The 12,086-nt window shown below is 42.6% G+C and overlaps 1 protein-coding gene across 4 annotated transcripts in view; it reads right to left on the reverse strand.

Moving 5' to 3' along the window:
* LARS2 (leucyl-tRNA synthetase 2, mitochondrial) overlaps positions 1-12,086 on the reverse strand; it is a 67,364-nt gene that overhangs the window by 24,050 nt on the left and 31,228 nt on the right. For all 4 annotated transcript variants that reach the window (XM_077916413.1, XM_077916412.1, XM_028751625.2 and 1 more), the window contains 5 exons: positions 11,564-11,679; positions 9,593-9,876; positions 6,180-6,278; positions 4,458-4,595; positions 560-663 (listed from right to left, as the gene is read on the reverse strand). In XM_077916413.1, coding sequence (XP_077772539.1) covers positions 560-663; positions 4,458-4,595; positions 6,180-6,278; positions 9,593-9,876; positions 11,564-11,679 — 741 coding nt within the window. The remainder of the gene's footprint in view (positions 1-559; positions 664-4,457; positions 4,596-6,179; positions 6,279-9,592; positions 9,877-11,563; positions 11,680-12,086) is intronic.

Consider the following 12,086-nt stretch of genomic DNA (forward strand, 5'->3'; position numbering starts at 1 on the left):
TTCAATGCATGAACACTCCAAATAATTTACATCTGCTTCATCCATACGTAAAATATAGGAACAGACATCAGACCAAAATCTGCAGTACTCTTTTCCAGATAAACGTATAAAATGCTATTCAGCTACTCACAATCATCTACCGGGAATACCTTGCTAGATAGATGAAAGCCTTGCCTTATTCCACTGACCAAAACAGCATCATATATTGTTATAGTCAACTCAGTTCTAGCATCAGTGTGTGCAGTCTATTTCTTCCCTTAATACGATTACAGCAAGATTTGGAAAGCTAGAAAGCCTTGTCCACAAAAATATTGTGAAAATTGTTCAGAGGTTTAATGGACTAGCTTGGAGTGGGTCTGTGGTCTCACTGAGGGAAACCCAGCATTGTAAGATCAAATATTGGTTTTTGAGCCATGGTACCACCGCTATAATTGATAGAACCAGCTACCTATTGTTGCCAAGTTCTATGTACTCTGCAAAATGATCTTTCCCAAAACTGGTCATTTGATGTTTTAGGATATGGCTAAAGGAATGCAATGCCCATAACAGACTCACTTACCAGTAAGATCAATTTCTTCTCTCTTCAAATACTGCCCAGTTGTTGCTAGCCTGAAAGTCCGATTCTTGACAATACCTTGAACTAAGAGTTTATGAAAAGGCTCTCTGAGGACAAAGAAAAATAATTCTGCTGAAAGTAACAGTCGGAACATACTTTCAACATACTGTATACATGTAAGTTTTGGTGATGGAACATCAGGCTGAATACTCCAGGAGCAGAGATCTTGAGCCCCCCTGAAATTTGCACCCACCTCCAAAAAGCTGGCCTCACTCTACTTTTGTTCTCTGTGTGTCAACCAAAGGGAGCATGGCAGTCAAATGGTTTGGGACAACCTCCCCCCACCAAAGAAAACCTGCATGGACCCTCCTTTGGGTCCCCTGCCTCTGGAGGAGAGGCAGTTAGTAACTGAAGATCAAGCTTCCTTGGTGGTCGCTCCCCAAATTTGGAATATCCTCCCTATGGAAAACTGCCTGGTACCAAGCACAATGACTTTGGGGGCAAGGAGAAGCCCTTTTAATTTGCCCAGCCTTTCCCATCTTCTGGCTGCCTCTGAATATCAACTGCTGAAGATTATGAATGGGAGAGAGCTCTTGCCCTGATCGCGGCCTTCCCATAGGCATTGGGTTGGCCACTGTGTGAGCAGAACACTCAGCTAGAGGTAGGTCTTTGGTCTGATCCAACAAGGCTATTCTTATGCTTTAGTACTGTGTTTTAACCACTGTAATACTGGCTCTGTTATAAATTTGATTTCGTATTGCTGTTGCTTTAATATGTTTCAGCCTATTTAGAAAACTTTTGTGACCTGCTCCAAGAGTCTCCCCAAGCAGCTCACAACCTGTTTATAAATACAGTGGTACCTCGGGTTACATACGCTTCAGGTTACAGACTCCGCTAAAACAGAAATAGTCCCTCGGGTTAATAACTTTGCTTCAGGATGAGAACAGGAATCGTGCAGCAGTGGTGCAGCGGCAGCAGGAGGCCCCATTAGCTAAAGTGGTGCTTCAGGTTAAGAACAGTTTCAGGTTAAGAACGGACCTCCGGAACGAATTAAGTACTTAACACGAGGTACCACTGTACATATAAATTCATGTTCTAAACGAATGAGAGAACAGATAGCTGTCTAGTTGAAGAAAGGTAGGAGCTGTTGCAAGGGCCTGGGGACAGCAACCCAAGAGCCAGATTTCCCAAAGAATGAGTCTGGTTTCTACCAGGGGACTCATAGAATCACAGAAATGCAGAGTTGGAACCCCCTTCCAGGACAGATGGACTATCAACCTCTGCTTAAAAACCTCCAAGGAAGGAAGAGGCCACCACTTCCTGAGGGAGTCCATTCCACTTTTGAACAGCTCTGTCATAAAGATCTTCCTGATGTTTAGTTGGAATCTCCTTTCTTGTAACTTGAATCCATTGGTTTGGGCCCTACCCTCCAGAGCGGGAGAAAACAAGCTTGCTTCATCTTCCACGTGACAGCACTTTAGATATTTGAAGATGGCTATCATATCTGGAAGGACAGATCCTGCAGCTGAGGCTCCAATACTTTGGCCACCTCGCGAGAAGAGAAGACTCCCTGGAAAAGACCCGGATGTTGGGAAAGATGGAGGGCACAAGGAGAAGGGGATGACAGAGGACGAGATGGTTGGACAGTGTTCTCGAAGCTCCCAGCATGAGTTTGACTAAACTGCGGGAGGCAGTGGAAGACGGGAGTGCCTGGCGTGCTCTGGTCCATGGGGTCACGAAGAGTCGGACACGACTAAACGACTAAACAACAACAACAACAACATATCTCCTTCTCAGTCTTCTCTTTTCCAGGCTATACATGCCCAGCTCCCTCAACCGTTCCTCATAAGGCTTGGTTTCCAGACCATTGATCATCTTGGTTACCCTCCTCTGCACATGTTCCAGCTTGTCAATATCCTTCTTGACTTGTGCCTAGAACTGGACACAGCATTCCAGATGTGGTCTGCTTAAGAACAGGAGCCCACCCATTGCAAAGGTTCCTCTCCACTAAAAATACATTTATCTGAAACGGCCACACTTTACCATACATGGGAAAGGCAACTTAAGAAAAGCATTGGGGGGGGGGGGGAATGGGAAAGTCTCCTGGTCAGAGGTAATTTTTCAGGGAACGTTTATGTTTGATGACACAGTGTTAATTCACAAAAGTTCCCTTGTTGATACAAGATGAGATTTCGGCTCATGTTTGTTTGCAGGGGCAGATGCTGGTTAGAAGCACAAAATATTTTACCATGTATGGGAGTAACAATAAAAAGACAGATCTTTGTAAGTATGGGAGATTTCGGAGGGAGTGGGGAGAAACAGAAGGAAAATGTGCCTAAGAAGAGCCTGCAAAAGTCCGGAAAGCAAGCAGTGCTGAGTCACAATGAACTCTACCTTCTACAACATCTTTCCTAAATTTATTGCTCAGTTATTCACCAACAGTAATAGCACCCTCTCATGGCCACATGTAGAAGCACAAACTAGCTGCTTTTGTAGATCACTGGAAAGAGCTTGCTTCCAGTTTTATTCTGAGATATTATCCATACTGTAGTGCAATGTACGATTCTGTTATTTCTTCAAGCAGTCATTCTTGGACCTCTATCTATCTATCTATCTATCTATCTATCTATCTATCTATCTATCTATCCATCTATCCATCCACCTATCTATTCCCCAGTTCATAGTGCTCTGCTATTCCACACTCTTTTGGCCTCATCTTCTATTAAAATAGCCTCACTGCAACAATGACTGGGGCTCAGACAAAGCCTGCCCCCTCCTGTAGGACATGAATTGAAAATACTCCGCGGAGGGGGAAAGGATGGACCAAAAAGTACAGCTCATTATTTTTTAAAGAGAAACAGAAAACACCCCAATTCAGAATCAGTCACGTGATACAGACCTGGTAACATGATTGCAATAAGGAAGAAAGTGTTACAGGCAGCAACAATTTCAGGAGCATCCAACTGACATGTGATCGCCGATGCACAGGTGCTTTTGGACCCGGAAGAAGGCAGAACAGAGGGTGTAGGGGCATAATGGGGTGAGGAAGCCTATAAGGCTCCGCCGATGCACGTTGGGGCCAGGAACAGAACCCCTGCGTGAAATGCTCTCTGCCAGTACTTAAATATTTTTTCAAAAAACCCTTTAAAATAGATGAAAACCTGCTCCTTGGCAGTATCTGAGGACGGGAGGCAATTACAGACACTAGCTATAGGGTCTTGGAACAGTTACACTGAGATGCATGTTTCTTTTCTCCAGTAGTTCTAGAAGTGCTGCTGGGAGCTAACTGGTTTTTGTTGCCGTTGTTTTGCAGGTGCTGTCTGAAGCCCTATAAAGGTAAAGGGTAAAGGGACCCCTGACCGTTAGGTCCAGTCATGGCCGACTCTGGTGTTGCAGCGCTCATCTCGTTTTATTGGCCGAGGGAGCTGGTGTACAGCTTCCGGGTCATGTGGCCAGCATGACTAAGCCGCTTCTGGCGAACCAGAGCAGTACACGGAAACGCCATTTACCTTCCCGCCAGAGTATTTATCTACTTTCACTTTGACGTGCTTTCAAACTACTAGGTTGGCAGGAGCAGGGACCAAGCAACGGGAGCTCACCTCTTTGCGGGGATTCGAACCACCAACCTTCTGATCGGCAAGTCCTAGGCTCTGTGGTTTAACCCACAGCGCCACCCACGTCCCCTAAAGCCCTACAGAAATCTGCAAAACCAGTCTGACTAGAGACTACTGCAATACTGAAAAATGGGTACTGGTAGCTCTGCAATACTACTACCCTCAGTTCTCAGAAAATCTACCAGGTGTACAAAGCCTAAATACAATGAGAAGTGTTGTTTACAAGTGACCTTGTTTCCCCTGCAAGCTTTTATTACACTTAAGCCTTCCACTGTTCTCGCACTTACCTGTGTTTAGTCATCTTCTGATTATGGCAAAAATGGCTGAAGAATCTGGCATAGTACAAATGCATAACTGCATGCTCTTTTCCTCCAATGTACAGGTCGACAGGCATCCAGTGATCTGCCAAGTCTTTGTGAAAAGGTCTAGTAGAGAAAGCAACCAATGCGTAATGAGAAGAAGCATAGCTGACCAAGGAAAGTTAGAATGATTCCAATTAGCAAGAATCAATACAAATGGATTTGACTGGCTTACAGGAGCAAACATTTGGATGCTACCAGCAGGGGGCAACATGACTTCATTGTATTAAAACAAAATCCATCCTAAACATTCCGTGGCTGTAGTAATCCAAACAACACTTCATTATAAAATCAAATCGTCGTATTGCTTAGGTGCAAATGAATGACAGCAAAGGGTATCAGATAGCTCTGTTTTTTTAAGTTTTTGTTTATACTTTCCAAGTTTACACACTTCATTACTTTTACAGTCAATTTAACATTTCAAAATTTGACTTTCTTCCCCCTCTTTCTGTGGTTCCTTATTTATTTTATTTTTTAGTATCTTCTGCATATCCAAATTCATTTAACTTGCTCATTTAATTATCTACTGTAAATATATACTCTTGTGAAACTGCAGGTTATTACAATGATCCTGCTAATATTTTTATCTGTTTACAATCACGATAGCTCTGTTGGGGTTATTCAGGTTTACATATCTGACCAACAAGGGAGGTTTACAGTCAGTGAGGTCATGTAGGAATTTCTTTATGTGATTAAAACTACAAAGTTGTTGTAACGTAAAAGTTCTACTCTGAATGAAACAAACACAATTGTTTAAACAGTAGAAGTGTGATAAACCCTCTAAACAGGTTAACTCTAGACTTAACTGAATGGACTCTGATTCCTACTCTTAACATTCCTGCAGGTGTACAGTGAGACAGCTATGACTCTAAAAGCCATCCGCAAAACAAGGCGTTGATTTTTAAATGGATAGTGTAATTTGAAAGTTTTAGGGCTGCACACGCACCAACTCCAATCTGACCCATGCTGAAATCAATCTGTGGAGGGAGCCCATGTTTAACTAGGATTACTTTGGTCTGCCATTTTGATTCAAAATGGTGCCTAGTGTCCAAACATAGACGACGTTTGGTGGTGATACCTCAAGAGGCAGCTGAACCTATGGCAAAAAAACAGGCAAAATCATATTTCGGTTGACCATCTTGATTCAAAATGGTGGCCGGTGTCCCAACATGGAAGAAAAATGCTGCCCCACCTTGGGAACCCTCATGCCAAATTCGGCAACGATAACTTGAGAGACATTCCAAACCTATGAACAGACAGACAGAAAGACAGAAGGACGGGCAGAAAACCCACTTGCAAAAATATACAGATGATGAGCTCTTTATATCCTGGGAGGTTTTGACAAGGTGGTTTCAAATAGACTGCATTCTGAGGTGGTGAGAGGACTGCACCATGTCAGAAGATAAGCTAAGTGATGCAGTTTAAAAACAACCAACAGGCTAACTCCTTTGTATACTGGGGAAAGGGCACCACTGGCAGAACAAAAACAGACCCCTCACAAGAATCATCTTTTTATTGTGTTCAGTATGAACTTAAGGATTATCTACAGGAGAGCCTTGCCACTCCTTCCGAGTTGAGCTACGAATAACAGGACCAGCTTATAAGATTACATACCAGCCTGCTTGAATGCAGGCTGCCTAAATTACTTACCTCTCAAAATTATGAGGATCAGTGTACCTTAAGTAATACCAAGCTGAATCAACAAATGTATCCATGGTGTCCGTTTCCCTTTTTGCAGGCTGCTTGCACCTGAGGAACACAAATTTCCGTTATTAGGGTTCTGCAGAGATACAAGGGAGCCATCTGGGGAGCTTTGTTTGCATGAATTTTTTTGATGATGTCCCTTATGAGATTGAAGCCGCATTAACAGCCAATTTGCGAACTACAGATCTGCGATGCTCACTTGTTGTATAAGCCAAGCTTCTAACTGGGCATGCGAGGTTAGAGCTCACAGATCTCAGCAGAGGCGAGATCTACAAGTCTGTGCTTTGCAAATCTTATCAGAAGTGAGAAATCAGAAATGTGAGTAAGCCAGGAACATCTCTCTCTTTAAATTCTTGCATCTGATGAAATGAACTTACAACTGGAAAAACCAAGAGAATCCAAAATGGGTAGATTCATTCATTCCTACTGTCAAATCCAGCAACCCCCAGTTAATCTGAATGGATAGGAATTCAAATTGGTCCTAAGCCTTACAACTTGCATGAATGAGTCATAAATGAACGAACCTTTCAAGAGTCAATTCAGTGATCTCTTATTCTTTCAAACTACTGTCAACCCTCCAGATTTCCCAAGCAGCAAGGTACTTTATGCCTTTTACCAGCATTACACTGTAGGGTCCCTGAAAACTCAAAAGGAATAGCAGAAATCTATTCCTCTGAGAATGGGCACATGGATGGATGCTTGCTCCCAGCTGAGTGTTCACTGAAGCCTTTTACAACAATAAAATGTGGAAAGTAAATGCTATTACTCAAGATTTGCTATCATTTTATAAGGATATAAACTTGTGTGTAGATTTACAATACACCGATAATTAGTTTGGATCCGGATGAAGTATTTTAAGTCTCACCAACAAACTTAGTCTGGTTCAAGCTCATTCAAAATACTGAGCAGATGGCTCTCTTTTTCCTTTAAGTCCCAGCTTATGTTTAGCCTGGTAAATTGGATAGACATATTCAAAAATCTAAAGGGCTGTCACATGGAGGATGGAGCAAGCTTGTTTTCTCCTGCTTTGGAGGGTAGGACCCAAATTTATGGCTTCCAAGAAAGGAGATTCCAACTACACTTCCAACTAACCTTCAGAAAGAACCTTCTGACAGTGTTTGACAGTGGAATAGACTCCCACGAGAAGTGGTGGTCTCTACTTCCTTGGAAATTTTAAAGCAGAAGTTGGATGGCCTTCCTTCATGTATGATGCAGTTGAGAGTCCCACATTTCAGTGGGTTGGACTATATGACCCACGGAGTCCCTTTCAACTCCACAATTCTATGATTCTTTGATTCCAAGATCCACTGGACTAAGCAAGAGACTACTCGCACAGTTACAGAATTTTGGGCTTTATTGATTAATAAAATGCTGTGAGAGTGAGATATCCCTCTGTAGGCAGAGAAGAAAGCCAACATTTGATTCTTGTAGCCTTCAGATGGATGTGTAGCCAGGGCATAGTATCTTATATGTTTGTCTCTCCATTTGTATGAATGCTTTCTGGGCAATCCTCTTTCCCAAAAGCATGTAGGTTGAACATGGTTGCTAAAGGATTACATGTATATGTGTGTGCGCACATGCACACACAAATACAGAAACCAAGATGGAGGGTGGGGAATGACAAGTTTGAAGGCTTCACCATGTAAAAAGCAAGAAGTGAACAAAAACTAGTATGTCAACTTCATGTGATTCTTTTGTAGATAAGCATGGAGTGGTCAGAAAAGGCAGGTGCTCAAAGTAACTGTTCGTTATTATCATCCTCTCAAAATGGCCTAAGTTGAGTGTGGCATTGAAATCAATTTCCAATTCTTAATCCCTAGACATTGCTGAACACAGGAATCACCAAGTGACACCTTTTCGTACATTTTTAAAAAGGGATTACAGTCGTACCTTGGAAGTCAAAGGGAATCCGTGTCCGTTCGACTTCCAAAACGTTCGAAAACCAAAGCGTGGCTTCTGATTGGCTGCAGGAAGTTCCTGCAGCCAATCGGAAGCCCTGTCGGAAATTCGGCTTCCAAAAACAGTTCGCAAACTGGAACAGCCACTTCCGGGCTTGTGACATTCGGGAGCCAAAACGTTCAGGAACTAAGCTGTTAGACTTCCAAGGTATGACTGTGCTTCTGGCTCCATTCTGAAGTGAGACATTTATTAAGATGAATTTCTTGGCTGAGATTTGCCTGAGCATAGTTCTTTATATCAAATGCCTTTTGCAACAGCAACAAAATGGAATGAGTCTTTCTGAGTCACAGCACTGAGGTACCGCACTACCAAAAATAATCTATTCACTAGCTCTCGAATGACCAGACAAAGTGACAGGTTTACTGCTTCTATATTCTGAAGTGTGAATGACTTGAGATCACTTAACGGCTCCAACAAGGCAGCCTAACAATACAGAATTCATCATGTCAACTCTGCTGAGAGCAATGCTCCATTATACGCATGATGAGGAAACAGTCTCTCAAGGATACGGATAAATTCTGATCCTTTCCGCCAAGCATTAGCCATCCACCAGACCCTGGAGAATACAGATCTAGTTTCCCTAATGAAAATATAATTCTCCAAATCTGAATTAGATTCTGTTGAGCCAAGCAAACAAAAGGCTTAAATCTGGCCTGCATAAAACTCCTTTCTAATACAAATAGCTGCCTGACATAAACAACAAGAAGCTCAGATCTAAACCAAAAGCAGTGGTCCTAGGTGACTTTACACTTTACCATTTTCCAGTGCAGAGATAATCTTTTGGTACACAGAGCAGCAGATTCCTGATCCCTTTATTTGCAGCAAATAAAAACAAATGACCCCCCCTTGCCCTCGCACTTAAAAGAAGAAATACGTGAAGCAGCCCTGGCACCAGACTCATGCAAGAGAAGTGAACTAAGATCTCCCCATTTCCCAACGAAAAACAGCCCACAAAGCTTGCTTTAACTCCGTTTCCAACGGTAATACAGCTAACCTTGCTATGAAGAGGAAGACAAAGCCTTCCCTCCAAAGAAAAACCCTGTTCCTCTAATGACTGAGCTCAGTAGTAAGAAGAAACAGACACATAGCCTTTTACAGTTAAGATCTTTTTTTCTGCATAAAAAGAACTGGTGAATAGAAAGAACCTGAGACTGCTCTCCACTTTCACAGAAGGCAATGCTTTGGGAAGTAAGAGCACAAAGGTACCCTGGGGTGAGATAGTCAGATTTGTAGAACACTAAGCTTTAGTTTTCTGTCCTCTTTTTTTTTTTAAAAAAAGAAAACCAGAAGCCACAGCATCAACCAAATGTTTAACCGTAATAATAAAAAAAATGAAACAAAATTTACTCCTCTTCCAGCCAAATCACTGACCAGAAGCTGTAAAGAAAACGTGCACTCACCTCGGACACAAGCAGTTTACCCAGTGTGAAGCAGAAGCCAAAAGCGAGCCGCCCTTTCCTGTAAAGGATGTGACACTGGGCAATTGCACAGGTAAGTCTTCGTAAGGGACAGGAAGAGGACCGCAACTCTGGCAGTGAACGATTGGAATAGGCGTCCCCCAATAACGCTGCCGCGAGATCAGCCAATCTTTCAATTTACTGCTTGTTAAGTGTCCTCCTACTCCTTTATTTTTGGCTTCTTGAGTGATGGCATTTAACGCTTGTTGTCTACTCATACCTGTGAACTGAGAACGACAGATGTTGGTGTATTCCAATGTTCTCAACTGCAACGGTAGTCACAGTAATGTTCCTATGTATATGTCCCACCACCCATAGTCAAGAGAATGGAATTCTATCCAAAGTCCTAATATAGTCTCTCAAATTTTCTCCATTTTCATCTTCTGTTCAAGCCTCTCAGTTCCCAGCAGTCTAATGATCAGGCCACTACTGGCAGCTGCTCTGTTGGATTTTGGCATGGTGGTCTGGTGCGCATTTTCAGATGAATTTCCTGGAAAAATTATTTTAATCTCCTAGAGCAGGGATCTCCAACTCCCAAGAGACTGTGATCTACTCCCACTATTAAAAAAAACTGGCAGTGATCTACTGTTGAGCTTTTTTTGGGGGGGGGGGCGATCAACTAAGATCAACCAGGGACACACAGCGATCAACCGGTAGATCGCGATCAACCGGTTTGGACATGACTGCCCTAGAGCAATTGTTTCAATTTTATTTCTGGTCTTGCACTAAACAGGTTTAAAAAATAAAAGTACAGTGGTGCCTCGCAAGACGAACGCCTCGCAAAACGAAAAACTCGCAAGACGAAAGAGTTTTCCGTGTTTGAGTTGTTCCGCAAGACGAATTTCCCTATGGGCTTGCTTCGCAAGAAGAAAGCCCATAGGGAAATCTCCGGGGACCTCTTTTAAAATGCTGGCGGTCGGGAGCAAAGCCCTCCTGTCCCCGGAGCTTGCGGGGCGGGAGGTGGGGAGAAGGGCTTTTCTTCCCACCGCCAGCCTTCAGAACAGCCTTCTGAAGGCTGGCGGTGGGAAGAAAAGCCCTTGTCCCCCCCCCCCCAGCCTTCAGAAGAGGTTGGGGGACAGACTGACCCCGGACCTGGTCTGAAGGCGGTTTCCATAGGAACGCATTGATTGATTTTCAATGCATTCCTATGGGAAACCGTGCTTCGCAAGACGAAAAACTCGCAAGAAGAAAAAACTTGCGGAACGAATTAATTTCGTCTTGCGAGGCACCACTGTAAGTCTCTGTTGGGCAAGTGGCTGAGCAGCGATACTATGAAGCTGTATTGCTTTGCAACTTAAGAGATTGTATTAAACATGTTTGTACATAACAAGAAACCTGGATTTCAGAAAAGTATTTTAGGATGCATGTGGCAGACGTCCTGGTCCCAGCTATGCAGCAGGAGAAAGTCTGCAAGACCAAGGCTTTGCTCAGGCTCATTCTAGCTCATACATGTAGTGCTAAAGCAGAGTTTAGTATTTTCATACTAATCACTATCTTCTATTAGTACATATCAGATGACTACGATAAAAGCCAGCAGTGGAGACTGCCAGCGCTGGCTCAGTTCTTTCTCTGGTGCCAACTATATGAAGAAGAATCCATGCACTGCCAGAACCTATGTTCCTACACCCTGCAGAGTTAGGAAGTGCATTAGCCTTTGTAAATCAAGAATATCTTTAATAAAAAAAAGAAAAGAAAAAAGGAAGTGCATTAGCCTGAAGCATTTAAACCAAACCATGTATGTCTGCATCTATATTAATTTCACACTTTCATTTTCTGTTATGCACATTTTAAAAATTGTCTAACATGTAAAAATCAAATATCTGGGTACATGTTTGTGTGTGAGTTTTAAAGTTGTCATTTTTTCCCATGGAGGAGTGGGGATGAGAAGGCAGAGACTCACAGGAGTGCACTAACCTCTCTGGAGTTGATCAGTCTCTCTGAACCATCCGGCAGCGTTTCAATTACTTCCTCAAACGACAGACCCAAATTCCTAGCAACTTCAGCATCATCAGGTTTAATGCAAGGGATTCCTTGGAAGGGAAAATAAAATGAAAGAGTTTCTTAAACAGATTTTTTTTTTTAGTTTTTTATTTATACAACAAGAAAAAAGGAAGAAGAAAAAACACAAATACCAAATGACACACAAATTACAAAAATAACCATAGACACATAATTTTCTTAGCAAACAATAAAACATCTATTGGTCTTAACACTAAAGACCCAACCTCCCGTCTATTCCATATTTCAAATTCATATTACTTTTTGCCAATACACACTTTTAGCATAATTAAACTCATTCTCAATAAATCTAATTTCTTATACAGTGGTACCTCGCAAGACGAACGCCTCGCAAGACGGAAAACCCGCTAGATGAAAGGGTTTTCCGTTTTGGAGGCGCTTCGCAAGACGAATTTCCCTATGGGCTTGCTTCGCAAGA

The sequence above is a fragment of the Podarcis muralis genome, chromosome 12, assembly GCF_964188315.1.
Source record: "Podarcis muralis chromosome 12, rPodMur119.hap1.1, whole genome shotgun sequence".
NCBI lineage: Eukaryota > Metazoa > Chordata > Lepidosauria > Squamata > Lacertidae > Podarcis > Podarcis muralis.